The sequence below is a fragment of the Perna viridis genome, chromosome 7 (assembly GCF_037379345.1).
Source record: "Perna viridis isolate PV_CMFRI_1.1 ecotype Kerala chromosome 7, ASM3737934v1, whole genome shotgun sequence".
Lineage (NCBI taxonomy): Eukaryota > Metazoa > Mollusca > Bivalvia > Mytilida > Mytilidae > Perna > Perna viridis.
Window position 1 is genome coordinate 45983254 of NC_142451.1, and position 25140 is coordinate 46008393.

Below are 25140 nucleotides of genomic sequence, written 5' to 3' on the forward strand. Positions count from 1 at the left end.
CTTTTTTTAATATCTTAAAGAGTCCAGGATATCTCTAGAAAGCATCATAGAAAATCATTTTTAAAATTTTTAAAAATAAATGATCGGCCCTTCATGGAGATACATTTCTTATTTCTGTCGATATGTACACCGACCACTCAATGACAATTTTTTTCATTGATATCGATAAAAAAAAACATAGACCTTTAATTATAGATCTGATAAAAAATAATCTTTTTAGAAGACGGACTGTGTGCGTTTCTACACCGATGTTAATTTAACTTTTCCATGGTGTATAGCACTTCCGGTTAATTTGAGCAGAAATTTGTTTGTCTGCTAGAAAAGTGCTGTTTATATGTATGTCTCGGATTCAAACATCTTCCCGTCGAAGGGAATGAGGATAAGAATATGCCATATGGATGGTCGTAACTACGTCATTGACCTCAGCTCTAACATAAAAATTGACGAGTTGAAAATAATGTCTCTGAGTCATTTCAACGACCCCGCAGAGAGTATGAAAACCTCGCTTTATCATAAAATACTGCTCGCTAGAACTGGTCAGGTTCTGTCGGAAGAGAAAACCATTGCTGAAGCTGGCGTGAAAGAAAATGGTAAAACTCCATGAATGGTTCACTTAACCTACAAATAAATTCTTTTCTACATGTTCTAATGAGTCAGAATTCCTCTGACTCTGTAACTAGAGCACTGTGGGAAACCACCGCTTGCCAGCTCACCAAATATGAGTAGTTCTCATTAGCTTACACTCGTCAATTTGGCGACCATCATTTGATCGGCAAGTTCCAAGGAAAGTTAACCAGCCAACAGGTTATTTAGTTAAACATCCCTTAACATCATTCATTAAAATTTGTTCCCTACATTTTAAGAAGTTTAGCTTGAATATGTCAAGTGAAGTTTGGCATGATATGCACAATATTATTGACTTGTAAAGCATTGTTTACGATCTGCCATTTTAATTTTCGGTAAACGAGATGTGCCAAAATCTATGCAGTGGTCCCAATCTCATATTAGTATTCAAACGAAATTATCTTGGTAATTTATTATATGTTACCTTGCAAATTAGTTGTTTATTGTCAAAATAAAAATGAACAAGAAGCAAATGATAAACATTTTCTTGTTTCATAATGATGAATTTGTTGAAATACAATTTTATTTTTAAAATATGAGTTCAGAAATGGAGTACTTATTTTGTTATTGTAAAGTACATGAAAAACTTCTATGGAAGGGGATATTCGAAAATGGAAAAGATTTTGATAAATTTTTTAAATAATGAAAGAAAAAGAAAGGCAGAAGATAGTCAAATCCAAGAGAAAACAGATGATAGCGCAGACAGAAAAAACAAAAAAAAATTGGCTAGTTGAATTACTATTTGGCTAGCTAGACCAATATTCCACTAGCCAGAATGGCAAGTTGGGAAAAAAATGGTTTCCTACACTGCTAGAGTTAAATCTAAAGCAAAGTAGCATGGCACGGCACCATGCCCTTAATTCAGAATAACATGCCCTTTTTTCAGGACGCCATGCCCCTTTTCCAACACACCAAATGCCCTTTTCGGTCATGAAAATGTGCTTTTGTTAGAATTTTAGCCCTCTCGAAACCACGAAACTTGTTATTTACCTTTGACACAAAACCCAATGTTGTCAAAATTACCTAAAAACTCTGAAATCAAACTCCTAATTTCACTTTTCAATCTCATTTCTTTAATTAAAAGAGTCATTAATCTGACAGAAAGTGTTAATTGCTGTCTAAAATGGTAAGGGTACGTTTTATGACAGGTAAGTAATCTCTGAGGAGCAATCAGCTGATCAGGGTTTGACAATTAGAAAATAAATCCCGATTGGATCTACCACTAATTTATAAACATCCAATCATTTTCTAAAGATTAAATTCTACTTCACAATTAATTTTTGCCATTTTAACAGATCTTAAATTCATAAATTTGTAGAACACATGTTTAAACAAATTTTAAAATTATCATTGTTTATATTATTTCCTGTAATTCCAACAGTATCCTCCCCAAAAGTTTTGCTTGCAATAGTTAAAAGAAATACTATTCCTTTCAAATAGTGATGATTTTGGAAATTCATTATCAACATTCTTGAATATTTCTTACATTTTCTCATATACTACACCTCATGGTATGTAGTTAATGAAAATAAGGAGGTGCCGAAGTTTCCCTCTGTCTGTACTTAAGAAACTAAACAGCATCAAGCTGTCACATGTTCCACTTTAGACTTACTAAGGCCCTAAAATACTTGCTGAATTGTAAAACTTCAAGTTCACAACATGAATACTAACTCCCCTTCAACTGACATAAACATGTACAATGTATAAATTTTCAAATAGAATATGAATGTAAATAAAAGTTTTCTCATTTATTTTGTTTTAATTTGAAAAAATCTTAGGAATTTTAAATAGGTTTGGAGGAATCCAACACAAAAAAGGGAGGCTTACAAACTTCAATCTATTATTATGCATGCAAATGTTGTTCAGCTGAAAAAGGCCCTTTAATGCTATAGTGATTATTTCATTCATACATTACTACAGGAAAACCCACACAGTTTGCAAAATATGTCACTAAAATGTTGATTCACACATTGTCCAATGTAAAATACCCATGGGGATTTTCCAAAGTTGGCAGGTATGAGACTTTCTCAAATTCAGTTCTAGTTCAAATAAAAAGATTTTAATTCAGATGTGTCTTTGATTTTTTAAATTGTATAACAATTTTTAAACAAATAAATGTACCCTGAAAAACCAAACATTGCGACAAAAAGTGCCCTTTGAAAAAAAAAATACATGCCCTTTTCTAATCCTAGATTTAACACTAGTAACCCTCTTCTTTTTCAATAAGATATCTTGAAACACATCAGGTTTGAGGTCAGAATGAATGTGTCATACAAAAGAAGGGATTTTTTAGTAGTACAACATACATGTACAATGTAGCACCACACTTCTAACACTTCTAAAATCTTGAATGTTTAAATCGTGCAGATTTTCAGTGTACCTACATGTACATGTAAGTTACAATAGTACACTGTAGACTGTGTATTCATTTTCTTGTATGATGATGCCATACTTATAACAAATATTTCTATTGAATGTTTGAATCCTTATGGTGTATCCACTTGCACCATGAAAACTGATTTGTTCAAGTGTCATAGTTTTCCTTTCCTTTTTCGTCTACCCAGGACTTGACTTATGAGCAACTCGGCAGTTGTTTCTAGAAGAGCAGAGGTTGCTAACTCTACCGGTGCACCTGGTCCATGCTTCCAGTTTATAGTGAAGTCTGAGTTATCCATTTTCTTTTGTTACTTTGTATGTATTTTTTTTTTGGTTATTTTGAGTTCTTTGTTGTGTGTTTCTGTTTTCAATGTCTGGTCTTTGTCCATGGCTTACATTCTTATGATTTCCAATAGATAGGATCTTGGTTCCCTTGATTATTCTTCGACCTATTAGCATTCTACATGATAAACCTTGTATATTGATGGAATTGTAGTAGTGGAATTTCTTCAGACCTGACACTGATCATGCAAGCATCTCCTCCTCTGAAACTTCTCAACAGATTGTAACCAAACTTTGCATGAACCTGTCTTAATGTATTTCAAACAATCTCTTTGTGGGGTTTTTGATCTGGTAAAAAACATGGCTGCCAGTAACAAAAAATAGACAAACATTACACCAAGAGAGGGAGGATTCTCTAAAATCTTGCAAGTGATTTCTCCCATCTTGGAGTATTTGCCTTTTTTGGAGTATTTCAGAGTCACTCCAAGTATTTTATTACCTTGTGTGTTGTAATCATGTTCACCTGACAGGTAAGACAGGATGTAGGTGGTTCTTCAAAGGATAACCAAGGTAATAAAAAACTCCCAGCTTAGAGTATTTTATTGCCTTTTGGAGGCAGTATGCCATGATCACTCCAGGATTTTATGGCATTTATGGGAATTTCCTGAAGTCACTCCCAAAAGTGACTCCGAAATGGGAGTTTGAGAATCTATACACTTTGGATGTACTGTAGGGTACAAATTGCAGAATTTTCCAATTAACTCAAAAAAGCAAAAAATCTGACTGGGGTAATTTTGTTCAGCATGATGGGATGTACCTATGCTGAAATTTTCAGAAAGGTCCATTGACAAATGAATGAGTTAGGGGTCCTGAAATGGATTTTTTTCTGGAATTATACATTTCCAACTTTGAAAATCTTCTATTCTGTAACTACTAGATGGATTGCAACAAAAATTAGCATGTATGTATGTACATTTACATGTAGAACATGTTGAAAAATATGTACATGGGGATTTTTTATCTTGCGAAAAACACGGCCACTATTACTAAAAATAGACCATAGGTGTCATATAGCAGAATTATGTAAAAAACTCATACATGAAAGAACAGATGGGTTTAGCTAAAATCTGGCAGGGAGTAAAATTGTTCAGCATGATGAATTGGACTTATGCTGAAATTTTCAGAAAGATCTGTAGACATAAATGAGTTATGGGTCTTGAAATGGATTTTTTTAAAATCTCCTCTGAGACAGCTTGTACATGTAGGATTGAATGTAACCAAACATGGGATGAGTGTTTATCAGGATGTACTTCAAATTAGTTCATCTGGAAAACATGGCACGGCTTCTTGAGGGTTTTTTGAAATTACTCTAAAACTTAAGGGATTAGCATAATTTTTTCGGGAGAAAAATTGATCAGCATAGTGAGACTAACCTATGCTAAAATTTTCATAAAGATCTGCTTGATGTTGGCCTTGAAGAGTCAAAAAATGACTTTTGAGATATCTATTTTATAATATGAAAACCCGATGGATAACAAAGATGCTCTATTGATTAAATTATTTTTGTGATAATAATATGGTAAGGTCAAGAGTCCAACTTTAGAAAGCTAAAAAGACTATTTTTTGACCAGGTGAGTGATCCAGGCTCTCTAGAGCCTCTAGTTTTTTGAAGTTTGGATCATTTTTACATGATAATCCCTGTTTGGTTGACATATAACATTTAATCACAATAAAGATTCAGAGCTTTACTTTACAATGTATATAGTGATCATGGTGTCTGTCCGTCCATGTGTTCACAACTGTTTTATTACCCTTTTGCTGCATAATGATATTGAAGCACAGGCTTTATATGTGTACATACAGTGTACATGTATGTCTTATATTTTTTTTTTATTTCAGACTGTCAGAAGCAACATCAACTTTCTGCTTGTTGATTTTGTTAATATTTTAACCATATGATCACTGGGATAGGGATTGGGGGGTGTCCTTTAGTGGGCTTTGCTCTGAGTTTTTTTTTTAAATTTTAGCTGTGCCCATGTTCAATAATTCTCATTTTGAGAACTTGAAGTCAAGTATAAGTATATTATACAAATATTTATTTTACAAAGTACACAAATCCTTATTTCCTTTTTGCAGATGAATTGCTGCTGCTGAAGAAAAGATTGACTCCCTCACCATTAGAGAGTAAAGATGGTCTTGCAACAGTAAGGTTATTTTATAATATACATATACATGTAGATGTATGCATGTACTTTATAGAAACAGCAGTGCTCCACCTAGAAATTGAAAAGGACAGAGTTCTGGTGGAGATTAAAGCACTTTCTCATGTTTGAGTAGGACCCTTTTTAGCTCACCTGGCCTAAAGGCCACATGAGCTGTTGCCACCACTATGTGTCTGTTATCCATTGCAGTCATTCTATTCACTTTTTCAAACATCTTCTCCTCGGAAACTATTAGACAGAATGCAACCAAACTTTGCATGAATGTTCCTTAGGGTATTTTTAGCAATCTCTGTTTGGGGATTTATGATCTGGCTAAAAACATGGCCACTGTTACTAGAAATAGACCATAGGGGTCAAATTGCAGAATTTGTGAAATAACTCGATAACAGTTGAGTTTAGGCAGGTGGTAGAACTGTTCAGCATGATGGGATGGACCTATGCCAAAATTTTCAGAAAGATCAGTTAAAAGTTGAATAAGTTAGGCCACATGAAGTTAATTTGCATATTCTCATCCCTCCCCCCCCCCAACTCAAAAGGGCCTGCCCCATATTTTTTTATTTTTGAGTTTTAGCTCACATGGCTGAAGGATATGTGAGCTATTGTATCACTTGGCGTCTGTCGTCATCGTCTGTCCTCGTCGTCCGTCGTTAACAGTTTTTCAAAACTCTTCTTCTCTGACACTACTTGACCAATTGAAATTAAACTTAGTTTTTTAGGGTGTCGTGCATAGAACTGGTGCTTGTGTTTTTGATCCATTGAAAAACATGGCCGTTGTTACTGAAAATAGAACATAGGGGTCAGACTGTAGTTTTTCACATATTTCTCCCAAATCCTTAGGTTTAGCCAAAGTCTGACTGGATAAAAATGTTCAGTATGATAAGATCTATCTTTGGTTAAATTTTCGTTTTAAGTCATTAAGCCATGTTGGAGTTATTGCCCTTTTTCAACGTTTTTTTGCAATTTTTAATGTTATTTCTTTCAAAAATCTCCTCTGACACTACTTGATCAATTGAATGTTTCTTGGGGTATCCTGCATAGAACTTATGTGGGGATTACTGATCAGTTGAAAAAGATGGCTGCCGTTACTAAAAATAAATCATAGGTGTCAGACAGCAGTTTATTGTATATATCTCCAAAACCATTAGGTTTAGCCAAATTCTGACATAAACAAAAGTGTTCAGCATGATAAGATCTATCTGTGGTAAAATTTTTGTTTTAATCCATTGAGCCATGTTAGAGTTATTGCCCTATTTTGACATTTTTTTTGTTATCAATTTAGATTGAAGTTCAGAATTGATATAGCAGTTGCACGAGCCTTAAGATTTAGCATCTGCAAATATCTTACACTACGCTATGGGAAAATAGTCCCATTGGAATACCCTATTAAGGTTTAAATGCAGATAGTTAGGTCCACTTTATAGGTATTTCTAATGTATGATATTTAATTCTATGCTATTTACACCAATAAACAAACACAATAAACAACTTTTACTGTGAACTAAATGTGCTGATTAATTTGGTTTGTATTAACAACGATCCAATTAAAAATAGTTTACCTCTAACCTCATCAGTACCTATTTACATGTATTTCTATGCATTTACCTGAATTAATCAATCATTCATTATATTATATTAAATGTGTCTTTACATGTATGTACAAGTTGCCTCATAAACCATTTGATGTTTACATGTAGCTTGAAATGAAAACCCTGCTAGATTATGAATAGTCATCAATCATAGAAAGGGAAAAGAGCAATGCTGAGTTCCAATTGGAAAGAGCTGTCTTCAGATATTTCATGCAGGGCCTGGCAGATCCATATATTTATGAAAAGGGTGCAGTGGTTCCAATCAAGAAACTTATTGAAAGAAAGAGGTTCCAGACAGGGATTACACTCCCTGTTTTAGGCTATTATTTGCCGCTTATTTCATGCTAAATTTTAACAAGTGGGTAGCATTACCCCCTAAACCATCCTTATATATTATCCACCGAATCGTGTATTTTTATTACAGTTACCGACTTGTGACATTGGAAGCCTGGAGATGACAAATAAAAACGAAACTTTTAGATGATGGCATAGGAATTTTGATAATGTATTTCCCAGGAATGGTATCAGTCTGTGGTCTGGTGCTATTGCTTTGTGTAATAATCATTCCATTTGGCTGTTTGGTCATGTGATATAATGTTAGAGCTGTAGGTGCTTCGGGCCTTAAAAGTGCATGCCGACTGTTTCCCGCACAAGACATAATTGTTGAAATTATGTTCTAAAATGTTGACATTTATATTAATGTATGTGTCTCTGTAACTAGGTTCCCTGAAACTTAGCATTTTTACATGACACATAGATTTCTATGCTATTACTTGTAGGACTTGAGCTATATAGCTTATCAACTGAGAAATTTACTTAGTTGAAAGGGGCATGTCACTAAGGAAATAATTTATTTCAATGATTGAGGCTTAACTTTGAATGGCTTGACAGTTTTGACCTAGAGATCTTTAAATTGAATTTCGGATCGAAAATTTAGAAACTGGGAAAGGCCAACTAGTAGTTTTTTAGTTCAATTATGCTGTGTGTTGGATGTTATGTGTTAATTTATCTAGGTGTTCCATGTAAACCAACATCTAATCTGAACTTTTCCTGAACTGGCACACTTCATGCTACAATGCATCACAAATTTTGTTGTGTGTATATTAATTGTCCTTTGCATTCAGAATGGTGAATTAAAAAAAAATAAATCAGAGATCAATATTAACCATTTACAACAATAAGCTTATGTTTAGATACGTTTGAATCTTATCCCGTACTTTTTTTATCCCTGCTTTTCTCCCATATTTTTTCAATTTGACGATTTTATAAGGCGTAAGAATTCAAATGATCGATATAAATTGATTCAGTAAGTGAGTATGTTGATTGTTAATGTTATTTCTTTAAAAAATCTTCTCCTCTGATATTACTTGACCAATTTGAACCAAACTTGAATGGTTCTTGAGGTATCTTACATAGAATTCATCAGGGGATATTTGATTCCTCGAAAAACATGACCACTGTTACTAAGAATAGAAAATAAGAGTCAAACAGTAGTTTTTTGTATATATCTCCAAAACTGTTAGGTTTAGCCAAATTCTTTTAATTGCTGAATGATCCTTATTATAAAAGGCTCCAGGGATAAAAGTTGTCAGATGACTCCTTGAAAGAGTTATTGCCCTTGAAAGGGGAAAAATGAGTTTTTTTTACTGTTTTCAGCCAATATATTGAAAACTATGATAGATAGAAACTTTCAATTAGTGAAATGATCCTTATGATAAGTCCTACCAAAGTCTTCTTGAGTCAAAATTGTTGGACAACTTCTTGTTAAAATTATTGCCCTTGAAATGCAAAGTTTTACCAGGTGGTTCAAATTTCTGGATTTCTTTTATGTCCTTATCCATCACGTCTACTCATACACAACACTATAGACCTCCGGTCAAAAAACGGTATCGTGGTGTATGTTTACAGAATATCTTGATATTTTTTTGGCAGATCTCAGGATGGTTTTCTTTGTTAGTTCCTTTATGAGGGGAATTCAAGAAATAAAGCCTAGGTATGGCACAAACATAACTGAAAGCACACATTTCCACGATTTCTTTGAAGAATTTGTTGACAGGAATAAGATTTGTCAAATCTTAGTAAAATAAAAAATAAAATCCTCCCACCCGCCCCATTTTTTTAATTGCTGGTGGATGAGAATCTATAAATTAGATTGATGTGGCCTTATGGGTCCTGAAATGGATTTTTTTCCCTAATTTTACATTTTCAACTTTGAAAATCTTCTCCTTTGAAACTACTAGATAGATTGAAAGAAAACTTAACATAAAACAATCTATGAGTGGGTATTTTTGATCTTGCAAAAAAACATGATCGCCCATTACTAAAAATAGACCATAGGGTTCAAATTGAAGAATTATGCAAATACATGTAACTCAAAAACAGTGGGGTACAGCTGAAATCTGGCAGGAAATTGTTCAGCATGATGAGTTAGACCTATGCCGTAATTTTTAGTAAGATTGATAGACAGATGAATGAGTAATAGGTCCTGAAATGGATTTTTTTCCTGAGTTTTATATTTCCAACTTTGAAAACTTCTCCTCTTAGACTACAAGCAGAATAGACTGTAACATGTCATGAATGTTTGTTGGGATATCTTTAACAATCTGTGTGAGGAGATTTTTGAACTGTCAAAAAACATGGTGACCATTACTAAAAATTTAGGATTTGTGGAAAGAACTTGAAAACCATTTAGCCAAGTTTTCACGGAGTAATATTGATCATCATGGTGAGACCAACCAATGCCAAAATTTTCATGAAGATCTATTGATCGATTTTGGAGTTATTGCCCTTTAAGAGTCCAAATAGAGTCCAAGAGAGATTTTGTAATATGAAAAACTGGTTGATAACAAAGTACTGGTTTGTGAGGTAAAGAGTCTGGCTTTTGAAAGCTGAAAAGATTATTGTTTGCCTGGTGAGTGATTAAGGCACTCTAGAGCCTCTAGTTTGCAATGTAATTGTTCCTGTTGTTTGTCTATGTTTCCACTTTTGTATTGGAAGGTTTTTACCTTATTTTCTTTGTCAGACAATTATTTAATGATGACTTCTGTTTCTGGAACTTGGACTTGTTGCTGCTAGCAAATTTCCGAACTCATCACTAATTGAAAGGGATAGTATTTTCAAGAACTGTTGCAAACACAACTTTTGGCATATAAACTGTATTGTAAAAAAAACAGAAAACTTTTAAATTCTAAGGGAGGTAACTATTAAACAAGCATGTTGTTTTCACACATGGTTCAACACAATTTAGATCTGTTTAATTGACAGTATTAGTCAAATTAATAGTGCAGTAGAAATGAATCATTATGAAACAAATTATGATTGATTTCATCAAGATCCATTTTAACTGGTCAAGCATGATTGGACTCGATGATTAACCTGTCATAAAAACTTTCCCTTACCTGTTTAGACAACAATAGATACATTATGTCAGATTTATGAATCTTCTAATTAACAAAATTATATTGAAACATGAAAATCCACAAGAGCGTTTTGGTCAAGTTAAAAAGGCAAGATGGGCATTGCACTAAATTGAGCTAAATTGAGGCCACTAACACTGTACAGATATTGTTGTAGTCAAACATGTAAACCAACATCTTAACTGGAGGGCAGTTGTTTGGGCCAGATAATGACATATTTCAAATCAATAATTTGTGGCTTTACATTTCAGTGTACAATATGTATGTGGTCATTTTTTTTCCAAACACAATTTTGATATCTGCCATAATTTGGAGAAACCATTTTAAGTACAATATACATGTATTATAGGTTTTTTCCTGATTAAAAAAAAATGTTCTGTCAAAATGCTATGAAAGCCTGCCTTTGCTCCATGTTATGTACATGTAGGCTTATTACAGTAACATTTTCATTTAAAATTAATAATTGTGCTACATGTACATGTTTATCAGCATATATGATATGAGTTTTGCCTATCATTGAAGACCAAGTGGTGACCTACATGTATTGAAGATAAATTGTTCATTCCTTGACTTGTGGTGGATGACTGGCTCATTGGCCATCATATCACATCTCTTATTTTTTATATACCCATTTTTAAGAGTGGTTTTGCAATCTTAATGTTTCCATATACAGGAAGATAGATTCAATTAGAATTGCATATTATTGTTTTCTAATCACATACTTGTATCTTGCAGAAAGATGAGAGTAGGAAAGGACCAACGCCAGAAGAAATAAAAGAAATTACAGGGGAGCTAACTTCTAACAAAAGAGAACCCTTACCAGATATTTCAAATGAAGATGTAGGTGACATTTTAACAGTGTTTGAGAAAAAAAAACAAATATGAATATTACTGCAGTGATTGGGATTAAAATTTCAGAATGGACCATTTAGTTCGTTGGGCCATTCTTAAACATTCTGTGTAAAAAATTAAGATTTAAATGGGACATTTTCCACTGGATTAATAAGATAAATGTCGCTCGTTGAGATTAACTTTTCTTACTAGGCATTCCACATCATGTCACATGTAACAGTAAACCAGTCTTTTCATAGCATGTTATATATTTACAAAGCTCCTGTGCATAAATACAGTGTATGCTTTTCATAAATTGTTTGTTACATTAGAATCATTGGAATTAATCTAAGGCCAATACAATTTGATTGTTAGTTTCCCCAAACATGGAACTTTTTTAAGACTGGCTGGCTTGCAGGAAAATTATTTTAATTTTTTTTTAATTAATGAAAAATAACCAGCTTTATGTTTATTTCCTTTCTTTACAGTTAAAAGCATTCAATTGTAATTTTGTTTGCAATTTTTCATTTTGGTAGCTGAAATTATATTAAGATACATTTTTTAGCATAGTGTCTAGAAAGGTCATGGGAGGTCAACTTTTTATTTTATTTGTTTGAAAATGATAAAAAAAATAAATGACCAGGCACCTAAAAACTGACCCAGCTGTGTTAGGGGAAACCAACAATAGTTTTTGTTTGGCCTAGATAGGTCTTTGCTGTTTCTTTTAAAGGCAGTTGTAACAATTATTCTATAACAACTGCTTTTAAAAATCCCTTCCAAGCACTTTTCAAGCACTGTTTATATAACTGTGGCCTTTAATCATGAGTTCACTCTTGACATACCAATATTTTGTTATACAGGGACATGGTTTAAGATAAGGGACACAACTGTTACGAATCATTGAAATGTTTGTATTCAGCATTTTGCATCAATTTCATGTAAGCGTCAAAGTAACTTGCATTGATTTCATTCTGCTTGAAATGAAAGCTTTTAGTGAAATTGAATATGATACAAACATATCACTGATTTTTAGTGTTATGTCTCTTGCCCTACGTCTACCTCCTTAAGTGTTTAATAAAGATAAATGTACACATTTTATTATATTATACTTTTAAGATTTCTATTTGTTTACTTTCTTGGATATAACTGCTGGTCTATATAACGTCATATGGGCTGATTGGAAATTATATGGACAGCCTCTCTTTCAAAGTAAATTTAAGAAGTTGTGTAAATTTTTCTCTTTTCTTCTACATGAATGATCCACAGTAAACTACATTTTAAATGTAACACATAGCAAATAGTTCATTGGGTGAGCTCACAATATATGGACCGGTTGGTTGCTCCAAAAAAATTCAATGGACCTCAGATATGCATCGATAATTTGCTGACTGTTTTTTTTTCATAATTTTCAGTTTCACTCAGAACTACAGAAAATACTTGTGGCATTAGTAGAGTTGGCACAGAAGCTGTTGTGTTTGAATCCTGAGGCAGCCAAATTATTCAAGCAAGCTGAAGGTCTGCAAAGTTAAAATTTTTGGTAGTTTTCAGATGTCTTTGACTGACATGTAATAACTTCATGTCTATCTACATGTAATGCTATCAGAAATGTTTACAGGAGGTTTCATATTTTATTTGGTATATTGGTATAATTTATGCTTTTAACTCAAAAGAAGATCGATTCCATGTTCTTTGTTTGTTTTTTTTTTAATTTTTATGCTTGATTTATGGGATGTTGCTACAATTTTGAATCATGCAAGTCATATGCTGAAGAAATAAAGGAAAGGGTTTTCTAGTATAAGGCAAGGTAAATAGGATGCCTAGGTAATTTTTTCAACTGTTGTTTTTTATACACCTCTTTTTGATGGAAGGTAAACCAGTGTAACTCCTTCACTGATTCACTAATTTTTGCTTTTGATTCATCATAGAGTTAAAGGACTTTATGTAACACAATATGAAATATTCTGATTGTAAAATGTGCATAAGTCATGTTAGCTGTGTTTGTAGCATTTTTCAAGATTTGTCAAATACACATGTATCAACCTTGTACCATATACCATGTAGTTTCAGTACTAAATAGAAATATTATTCATAATTGATAAAATTTCTCATGGGGGGCTTTTATTCAGGAGGCTTTTGTCTGGAAGCTTTTGTCGATGGAGGGGGTGCTTTTGTTCTGATCCCCATGTACATGTATTTCTATTTTTAGATTTAACAAGTGACAGTGAAGTGACAGCAGACAAAGATCTTGTTAAACAATTATCAGAAATGGGATTTACTGAGTCTAAATGTGTCAAGGCATTAAAAGAATCAAAGTAAGTCTATATTACAATGACATATACATGTACTACAGTCAAATCAGCTATAGTCAATCCCATAACAACATACATGTATTATGAAACAAACTAAAGTCAAATCTGCCTAATCTGATACATTGTAGAACTCCACAATTATGTTAGATAAAGCTAATAGGTCATTACACAATCTATATTGTAGGGGCAGTCTCCTGAAAAAAAAGAATGACCACCACTTGATTTGGAATAATTTTCTCAAATTTTCTGGTACTTGCTTCTCTGCGCATGCATGTTTAGAATTTTGTTTAAAGGGATGGTACTAGTAGAGTTATCTCAACTGGTAATGCTGTATGTTCAAGTCCTTAAAGAATAGAAAAAACTGCCATTGGATATTAAACTACAATCAATCGATCAATCTTCAATTCTAATTTTTCTTGCTGCTTGAACAGAATTACTTCTCTGTTTTTAGAAACTCATTTAATGCAGCCATGGAATGGTTGTTGAATCATGGATCTGAACCTGAACCTGAGGAGACAGAGTTAGAAGAAAATGATCAGGTTTGGTATTGTCAAGTGCTGTAAATGTATTAATTTTCACTGTTGCTTATTTTTGCGGATTCTATCAAGTGAACATATTTGTGAGTATTTCCACCACAAAAATAGCGAAAGTTAGGACACCATGAACATTAGTACAATTACAGTATTTTTTTGTATGATACTTGTAAATAAGCACAATACTAGGGGTTCATATTAGTAGTTTTCTGAAGTCTGGAACCCTCCATATCTGGCCTTGGAACTTTGAAATGTGGTCTTAAACCTTTTCCTTATGATGAAGTAAATTGTATGCAGAGTTTTTTTTTATGTTGCATTACAGCTTGAAATAGTTATTGAAATTTATGCATGACATGCAAATATTTTAGTTTAATAGTTCAATTTAATTTTGTTATTACCTTTGCTCAAATATTGGTTTGACACTTCAAATTGACTATTAACTTATAATGTCCTATGTCAGTAAGTCATATGTAAGCAGAAAAGATCTAAATTTGGGACATATTGGAATTGTCCTGTCTTTCAACCTATCTTTCCAAATTAGGGTCCACTTATCTTGTAAGCCCCTCCTCAACTGCTTAGTGGATCAGTATTTAGTAGAAATATTGGGCATGAAATTTATTTTGATTTTGATGTAATTTAGGCTCATTAAGCATCATTTTTGGTTCCTTTCAAAAATATGAACACAGTCATTGTAAGCTGTTAATTATGATATTTCTACAGTTTGGAAGTTAAGTTTTAATGCATTAATTTCAAAGTATCTGTCCATATGAAATTCAGAAACTATCTATGATAAAGCTGATTCATAGTGTAGAAAAACCCACTGAACATGATGTTTTTTTTTTTTTCGGTCTACTACTGGATACTGGTATGTGTTCTGTAAATATTTCTGAATTAGAAATATAAGTGGTTATGGTAGGTTTTTGATATGCATGAATCTCCTCCTGTCTGCAAAATAATAAAGCAACTTCTAAGTAATAAATATTTGCAATACTCAAAACTGAAAACAGGAGGACAGTTCAGTGACATCAAAATCAGAAGACATGGATAAAATGTGAGAAAAAGGAGGACAGTTCAGAGACACCAAAATCAGAAGATGTGGCTGACATGTGAATACAGGAGGACAAATCAGAAACATCAAAATCACAAGATGTGGCTGACACGTGAAAAAAGGAGGACAGATCAGAGACATCAAAATCAGAAGACGTGGCTGACATGTGAATACAGGAGGACAGATCAGAGACATCAAAATCAGATGATGTGGCTGACATGTGAATACAGGAGGACAGATCAGAGACATCAAAATCAGAAGATGTGGCTGACATGTGAAAACAGGAGGACAGATCAGAGACATCAAAATCAGAACTCGTGTCTGACATGTGAATACAGGAGGACAAATCAGAGACATCAAAATCAGAAGACGTGGCTGACATGTGAATACAGGAGGACAGATCGAAGACATCAAAATCAAAAGATGTGGCTGACACGTGAAAAAAGGAGGACAGTTCAGAGACATCAAAATCAGAAGACATGGATAAAATGTGAAAAAAGGAGGACAGATCAGAGACATAAAAATCAGAAGATGTGGCTTAAATGTGAATACAGGAGGACAGTTCAGAGACACCAAAATCAGAAGATGTGGCTGTCACGTGAAAAAAGGAGGACAGATCAGAGACATCAAAATCAGAAGACATGGCTGACATGTGAAAACAGAAGTGCACTTCAGAGACTTCAAAATCAGAAGATGTGGCTGACACATAAAAAATGGAGGACAGTTCAGAGACATCAAAATCAAAAAATGTGGCTGACATGTGAATACAGGAGGAGAGTTCAGAGACACCAAAATCACAAGATGTGGCTGACACGTGAAAAAAGGAGGACAGATCAGAGACATCAAAATCAGAAGACGTGGCTGACATGTGAATACAGGAGGACAGATCAGAGACATCAAAATCAGAAGATGTGGCTGACATGTGAATACAGGAGGACAAATCAGAAACATCAAAATCAGAAGATGTGGCTGACACTTGAAAAAAGGAGGACAGATCAGAGACATCAAAATCAGAAGACATGGCTGACATGTGAAAACAGGAGTGCAGTTCAGAGACATCAAAATCAGAAGATGTGGCTGACACATAAAAATGGAGGACAGTTCAGAGACATCAAAATCAGAAGATGTGGCTGAAATGTGAAAACAGGAGGACAGTGCAGAGACATCAAAATCAGAAGATGTGGCTGAAATGTGAAAACAGGAGGTCAGATCGGAGACATAAAAATCAGAAGATGTGGCTGACATGTGAAAACAGGAAACAGAGGTGATCAACATAACAGATCAAAATAAAAATTCATTAACAACTGGGGATATATATTATTAAAAAAACATGACAACATACAAAGAACTAAAACACTTGCAATATTAACTACAGTACCAGAAAAAAAATAGGAGTTATGTCAGGTGCACTGGATGGGTAAATATATATTGCTGTTCTTGTCACATCTGTCACACTGCATGTGAGTACAATCCGGTAAGCAAGTTTAAATGGTTGTCAGTCTAGGACAGCATTGAGAGCAATCTCTTTCAAATTTTTGGAGAAAAAAATGATTTTTACATTTTTCTTTCTTTCATATTTACAGAATACGGTTAACATAAGAATTCACATAAAGAATTTCTATAAATTTGGCAGGTAGAGGGTGCTACAGGTTTAACCTTACCAGAATCAGACATTAGTGATACTCAGCATCAAAATATTCTACAGGCAATTAGAACTTTAAGAAAGAAGAAATTTAAACCTAATTCCAAAGCAATGTCAAATCTGATGGAGATGGGATTTGAGGAAGCAGAGGTTGTTGAAGCTTTACGGGTTTCTCGGAATGAACAGAATGCTGCTGTAAGTATGGGTTTATCTTTATAGATTAATGCATGACTTTTCAGTATTGTCATCATTATTAGCCAGAGATCTTGATATTGGCTGAGGGCTTAGATATATGTTATTTCTCAGTGTGAGTACCATATCACTTTCCATTATATCAACCAACCATTGTTTCAGCTGGGAAGAAGTGATGTCGGTGAAGTTAACAAGAGGGCTGATGAAGTGTTGTCTTTCTTTTTGTGTTATTGCCTTGGGACGAAAAGCATACAAAAAAGAAAGCTGTTATAACATATGAAAAAATTTGTGTCATTTCATAACTTATACCAAATGTATATTGGCCAATTAGAAGATGTAAAAACCATGGTCTTCATGTAACATAAGACCATGAACCATGATGTTGTGTAAAAATTTAAAATTTATGTTTTGCAAGTTATAGTACAGGTGTGCTTATTTAGCAAAACTTTTATCTGTTATCCTAAGAATCAACATATTCAGAATGTAGAAACATAGGTCCCTTAATGAGTTAAAGTTGAAAATCACAAAATTTAAATTCAAGTGTTTTAATTTCAACATCATAACAATGGGCAACGTTGAGTTTGTTATGATGTTGAAATTGAATAACATGAGTTGATATTTTGCAATATTCAAATTTCACCATTTATGAAGCTTCTTTCTCTATGATTCCCTAAAAATATTTAGCCTCTAGATATTTGGGATCTGCCATGGCAGAAATTGTAGCGATCTTTCCTCTATGATGTCAATTTTGACCAATCAGGTTTTGTAGAACATGATACATGATCACACACCAACCAATCCCAATCAGTGCTCATTCAAGAAAATTGCACAGGAGGACCAGTGACACTATCCAGTCTACAACACATTTAGACAAGAATTAAGGCATAAGCTGAAATGTAGTTATAAAAACTTCAATTTTTTGACAGAAGTAAGATACTTTTCTTTTGGAACACCAATTCTTTATTAACATTTAAAGCTGTCTTTGAATAGATAATTTTAAAATGTTATGGACAAAAATAGTCATATAAGTTCAGGAAATTGTAAATTTAATTTGTTGCTATATCAATTATTTTGTTGAATTTATTTGAATCTGGTATAACTATTATTCCCATGTATGTCACTACAGCCCCTAGTTAGTATACAAATGTATTATTTTTATTAATCTTAATTTACTAATTTTATGTTGTTAAAAAGTTAAAAAAAATTCTTTGAAGTTGTTTTTGTTTATAAGATAATATTGTGTCATAACAGTTTATCGGAAATGTGTTTGGATACACAAATATTTCGTATTTTTAACTCACTGATATTGTTAGCAACTTCTTGCTCTCATAATTTCAGTACTGTACATTCGTATATTATTTGCATAATCATAAATGACTACACCACCTTATGCTGCAGACCATTGCCATGGAACCATCAATTCTTTATTAGAGTTCAAAATGTACCTCTTAAGTACCATACAGGTACATGTGTTCTATGTCTGTTTTACTTGTATGACATTAAAAGATGAACTTACTGTAATATAGCTGAGAAACACCTTGTCTCCGAGTTTTTTTGATTTAGAAATGTCATGGTTACAAAGTCTTAGTCGATTGATGGACTGTGGCGTTGCACATCAAAGTTCAAAAGTACAAATTTTTCAAGAAAGAAATATGCTTTTTTTGCTAGTAATGTACAAACGTACATTTTGTTAAAAGATGTGAAATGGAAGAAAAAACATGAATACATGTTATCAATCAAACTAAATCTTAAAATTTCAGCTCACTTTTGAATTTCGAACCAAGTCCATACTTACATCTAAGCCAGGGTTTATAGTGAAATATTAGGAATTCAGTGATTGAATGGGAGCTAAGTGTTGTAGAGCATTGAATTGCCTAGATGTTGAAAGTAAGCGTAAATCAGTGGCCAAGAATATTTGACGATTAGTTACTTTGAAGTCTTTAATTTAAAAATATAATTTTCAAAAGTACTTATTTTGGTCAAAAGAACACAAGAATTTCCTCTGATTTTTTGTGAATATATCAAATAACTAAAACGAACCAGTATAATCAGAAATGTATTGGATAGAGATATTGATACATTTGGCAGTATTATGTGATTTTTTCTTTGGTATTAAATAACAATTGAGTTAATGCCACTTCTGGTAGACCATAGGTTCCTGAGATATTCACAATTTCAGTAGTTAGACTTGTCTGACCATGATTCATTTCATGTGTTATTTATCAAAGCTTGCAGTATTACAAATTCATAATTCATAAAACACCAAGGCTTCATTCCTTGTACATTTTAGAATTTTTTGATGCTACATTTGTGTTTCTATTCTGATGCTTTTGGTTTTCAGAAGTTCTTGTATACATTTTTTTTTTGGGATTTAATTCTTCCTTTAAATTTGATTTTAATACTGCTAATGGTAGGTTACTTCTTGAACATGTGTATTGCATATTGAAATTTGCAATTTTTTATGATTGGTACTGTATTTATCCACTGTATTCCATATTACTTATTCAGATACTATCACTGACTCCACTGCATACTTTATTAGCTTGTGTAACCCTTTTGTTTGTATATTCTAAAATTGGAGGTTGATATTGTGCATGTAATTAAGACTTTCAATGATTTTCAACACTTCTAATAATTTCCTTAAATTATAAATGTATGAGTAAACTGAGGGGAAGTTCATGACACATTTGCATACAATAAATGGCAGTAAAAGAGAAAATGTCACAATAATTGTATGGGCTTGTAACTAAATAGATTATTTTTTTGCTGGGAAGGTTGGGAATGGTACTTGAATTTTTGAAGTATTAATATATAATTATATGTATTTTCAGTGTGAATGGTTGTTAGGAGATAGAAAGACCAGACCTCAGGATCTTGAACCAGAAGGTTTAGACCCCTCTAGTCAGATGTATAAAGCTTTAGTCTCAAACCCTAATGTTCAGCTTGGTCTTAATAACCCTAGGTGTCTTTTAGGTAAGTTTCAGGGAGTCAGTATTGCATGAATAACCGTAGGTGTATTTTAGGTGAGTCGTAAGGGAGTCAGTATTGCATGAATAACCGTAGGTGTATTTTAGGTAAGTTTCAGGGAGTCAGTATTGCATGAATAACCATAGGTGTATTTTAGGTAAGTTTCAGGGAGTCAGTATTGCATGAATAAACGTAGGTGTCTTTTAGGTAAGTTTCAGGGAGTCAGTATTGCATGAATAACCGTAGGTGTATTTTAGGTGAATCATGAATAGACCTAGGTGTCTATAAGTTAAGTTATAGACAGTCCTCTGAAATATCAATGGATTTTGATAAGATGCTAGCAAGAGGATATACAGTAACTGATCCTTACTATCAGTTATAGATAGGTTATTGATATTTCAAAGGGTATTCTTCATTTTCTGACGTATTGTTTGTTTATGAATGGAGGAAAATAATTGACAACTCAATTTTGAGACAATATAAAGCTACTATTGGTTTGTGTGCTGAAAAAGGCATTTAAGCAAATATAATTCCAGTCACAGAACAAACAGTTTCCATCTGCAAGATAGCTGTACTGATATGTTCAGAGACTGTAATCTAACAAAAAGGTGTCAGCTATTTAGGAAGATCAATGTGTCTTTTCAACATTCAAATTCAGTTATTTAATACATGTTTTACACATATATTGTGTAACTTCATAAGCAAACACCGTAAATTTGTACCAAAAAAATGTGATTGATTCAGATACAGATTCAGTTTCATGGTCATCATCATAAACTCGTGGATCGTCATGGTGTATACATATGCACCATGAAAACTGATTTATTCAACGTGTCATATTTTTCCTTTCCTCTTTTGTCTACCCCGGACTTATGAGCAATTTATGAGTAACTCGGCTGGTGTTTCAAGAAAAGCAGAGGACGCTTACCCCACTGATGCACCTGGTCCATGCTCCCAGTTTTCAGTGGAGTCCGAGTTGCTCATTTGCTTTTGTAACTTTGTATGTATGATTTTAGTTACTTTGTGTTCTTTGCTGTGTATGTCTGTTTTCCATGTCTGGTCTTTGTCCCTGGATTACATTCTTTTGATAACCACTATAACCTTGGTTCCCTTGATTACTCTTTGTACAGTGGTGCACATTGCCAATAATATTATTTCTGAGTTATCTTGTGATTTTACAGGACAAACAGTGTGAATGGTGTTTGTATTTCTTCAGTTGTGTTTAGGCCAAAGAAACAAGAGTTCTGACTATGATTTTTAAATTTTATAGGCATATGCATTCATAAAACTTTCTGATGAAAAAAAATTCCATTAGCTTATACCTTTTTTGTTTTTCAGCAATGATACAGTTATTAGAGAGCCCTCTGACATTACATCAATGGCTGAGTGATCCTGAAACAGGACCTTTTATTGTACATATCACACGTATATATCATTCGTGGAAATATTCTAATGAAAACGATAGTGCTTCTAAGTGATTGTAACTATATAAATGACCTTGTTCTGTGATATTCTGATGTGCCTTTCTACTATAAATGTTGATGTTTTGAAGTTTTATTGCCATAGAAATACTACTGAAAAATCTGTCTAAACCAAAGCCTGAACCATATACCTGTGAACCCGAAGGAGTCACTAAGTAGAAGCTCTTTAAACTTCTGAATTCGAAGTTGAATTCTGAACCAAGTCCATACATTGAGAAGTTGGGAGTTACGTTTAGTATAGCATTGAATTCGCCTGTATGTTGAAAACAATCCAAGATCAGTGGCATAACATACTTTACAATTAACGAAGACTTCAGTCTTTGATTATTTTAATGTCAATATTCAATCCAGATGGCATTTAGATACATGTATTTTTGGGAGATATGTGAGGAAGGCCATATGAGCTATTGCCATCACTTGGCGTCCGTCCTCGTCGTCCGTTGTCGTCATTAACAACTATACAAAAAACTTCTCCTCTAAAACCACTTGACCAATTAGAACCAAACTTGGTATGAATGTTCCTTGTTTCTTTTGTTCCTTTGGGTATCCTGCACAGAACTGATGTGGGGATTTTTGATTCGTCGAAAAATATGGCCACTTTACTAGAAATAGAACATGGGGTCAGACGGTTTTTCGCATATATCTCCAAAACCGTAGGTTTAGCCAAATTGTTACAGAAGCTGAAATGATTCTTACTTTTATAACTACAAAAGTCTTCAGGGATGAATGTTGTCAGACTACTCCTTTTAAGAGTTATTACCATTGAAAAGGGAAAATGGCGTTTATTTTTTTCCAGTTTTCATATATCTTGAAACTATGATAGATTAAAAGAAACTTTCAATTGTTGAAATGATCTTAACCAAAGACTTCTGAGTCAAAATTGGTGGACGACTTCTTGTTACATTTACTGCCTTTGAAAGGCAAAATTCAACCAGGTGAGCAATTCAGACTTCTGGGAGCCTCTTGTTTTTTCTCATCATTTCTCTCATACAAATTAGGTTTACACCTATGCTGAATTAAATCTGAAATATCTGTAAACCGAAGTCTAAATATACAAAAAAAAACTTTTTAACTAAGCCCTGAATGAATAAAAAAATATGTCAAAAGCCAAACACTGAAATTCTAATTTTGTGTTAATCACAGACTGATTTTAACCCTTTATATACCCCAAAATAATCTTAATATACACTGGTGTCTTTAGTACTAACCAAAACCGGCCTTAACAAAACTACGTAGTTGTATAAAATGGTATTTAATCGAAGATATTTCTTTTCAGTTTTTGTAAGCACACAAACGTTAACCATACATATATGCCATAAAATAAACAATTCTAATGTCCATGACAAGTTTTGTTTTCACTCTCAAAAGTAATTAATTTATACCGTTCGCCTGAATATAGCTGAAATATTGCTGCTCGGGCGTTAAACCCCAACAACCAAACAAATAAAATTTGTATCGATTTTTGTGATACATGTATTGAAAGATATTGTTCATCAAACTGCTGTTTGTTTTTCTATATTGAGTGTCAGTATGTGTTATATGTCTAGCCACTGTGTCTTCTCTGCAGACCCATCAACCAATTACTGAATATACATATCTCCATATTATCTATACTTCTCACCATTTATATCTGGTTTAAACCATTTGAGTTTTCGCAAATCATATTTGATTTTCAAGACATTTGGAATTTTTACCAATCATATCTGCTTTATGGAAATCATTCGGATGTTATCTTCTTACAAAAATACAAATAGTTTAGTACAGATATGATAATGTAAAAGGATTGAATAGCTGGTACAAATTTTTACAGGAGATAGTTGGAGTAACTTTTTCTTAGAACGTTTCATAAATGTTGACTACCATTCGTGAATTGGCCAATTTTCGTGGTTATCTTGGAATTGCAAGATCACTAAGTATGATTCAGTTTATGTTTATATTTTTATATACCCGAAATAAACGTGTTGATAAATAGATTTATTATAATTGTTCGTCCAACAATTGTTTTATCTTATAAAAGTTACCACTCAAATTGTTCAATTAAATCCATTGAAATTTGGAAGAGTAATCAAGGGTATCAAGGTTATAGAGGTAATCAAAAGAATGGAATCCAGGGACAAAGACCAGACATACACAACAGAACATAAAGTAACTAAAATCATACATACAAAGTAACAAAAGCAAATGAGCAACTCGGACTCCACTGAAAACTGGGAGCATGGACCAGGTGCACCGGTAGAGTAAGCGTCCTCTGCTTTTCTAGAAACACCCGGCGAGTCGCTCATAAAAAGTCAAGCCCGGGGTAGACAAACGAGGAAAGGAAAACTATGACACATTGAATAAATCCGTTTTCATGGTGCAGATGGATACACCAGAACGATCCACGAGTTAATGATGACGACCATGAAACTTCTGTAGTGGTGACTTCAATCTTGTAGCAATATAACCCTGTTTCAGAAGCCTATTTGTTAGAGTTCTAACGCGATACAAAAAGTCTGCGTAGTTCCGGCAAGCTCTGGCATAACGTATGAGTTGTGATTTGAACACTCCATACGCAGGTGCTGAAGGGATGTTACCGCAGATGAAAGGAAAGTTGACAATTCTGAATGAAAACTCATTACGTTTGTCGTAAAGTTTGGTCAATAGTTTTCCTTTACCATCAATTTCTAAGTGTAGGTCAAGATATGAGGCTGACCTTGCAGTGTCTGTAGTATCCCTTATCTCAATTTCTTTGGGGTAGATATAATGTATCAAATCCCCGAAATTAGGATTGTTTAAATATAATACGTCATCTATATAGTGGAAACAGGTTCAAGAATCTAGCCAAACGATACTCTTTCTTACGGATCAAATCAGCTATAAAGCCGCATTTTGTAAAACATCTTCTGTATATTTGGAAGATGATTTGGAATTATTTCTTACAAAGTATGGGGAATCTCTACCAAGAACTATATATTTGTACCTAGGTGTGCCATCTTTTTTGGAAGAACAACGATGTTTAATGTTTTAAGTCGGGATTTTAACTGAGTATGGGGAATAGAAGCATACAGTGTTGAAAAATCATAGGTTTTAATGCTATTATATTCAGTAATAGAATGGAACAAATGTTAAATGGCATGAAAATGTTTTTAGGATGATTGCTAAGAGACATAATTCAACACAAATGTAAAAACCGTAAAAGATTATTCAATGACATCACTTGTCGAGTTGATAATGATGTTTTTAAAATGATTGGTTTATATTTCATTTCACCATCGTGTGTCTTAGACCACTATTCTAGATTTTATCAATTATTCGTTTTACGTAGTTTAATATATTTTCTGAATGAACACATTAAAACAAAAGCACCTCGATTGAACTTAGAAATTCCTTAAATAAGTATCTCTCATATTTCCATGGTAGACGTATTGATTTAGTCTAGTCCTTGACAATTTTTGTGTTGTTTATATCGTCAATTTTATTTGTAAGTTGACAGTGTAAATCTAAGATAAGAGTGCAATGTCGAGGCGTTTTGGGGCTTTCCAAAATTGTGAGGAAAATTATTTATGCAACAATCACACTTTAATATTAAAGAAGTTAACTGATTATACAGTTATTAGTAGAAGAGGATTGTTCAATAATAATCTTTTTATGT

At 33.3% G+C, this 25140-nt stretch overlaps 1 protein-coding gene across 1 annotated transcript; it reads left to right on the plus strand.

Annotated features, from left to right (window-relative positions):
* Positions 1-267: 267 nt before the first annotated feature.
* LOC148612946 (ubiquitin-associated domain-containing protein 1-like) lies at positions 268-23497 on the plus strand. Its single transcript, XM_088594879.1, has 9 exons — positions 268-590; positions 5419-5486; positions 11242-11346; positions 12750-12852; positions 13544-13649; positions 14098-14185; positions 16861-17064; positions 19893-20034; positions 21367-23497. The coding sequence occupies exons 1-9, from the start codon at positions 335-337 to the stop codon at positions 21504-21506; spliced, it is 1212 nt and encodes a 403-aa protein (XP_088451005.1). The 5' UTR covers positions 268-334; the 3' UTR covers positions 21507-23497.
* The last annotated feature ends 1643 nt before the right edge of the window (positions 23498-25140 follow it).

Bases quoted from the DNA above. Each gene is read 5' to 3' on its own strand.
- LOC148612946 (XM_088594879.1), top strand. From the start codon at position 335: ATGTATGTCTCGGATTCAAACATCTTCCCGTCGAAGGGAATGAGGATA. The intron at 591-5,418 runs GTAAAACTCCAT...TCCTTTTTGCAG, and splicing joins AGCTGGCGTGAAAGAAAATG to ATGAATTGCTGCTGCTGAAG. The intron at 20,035-21,366 runs GTAAGTTTCAGG...TTTGTTTTTCAG, and splicing joins TAACCCTAGGTGTCTTTTAG to CAATGATACAGTTATTAGAG.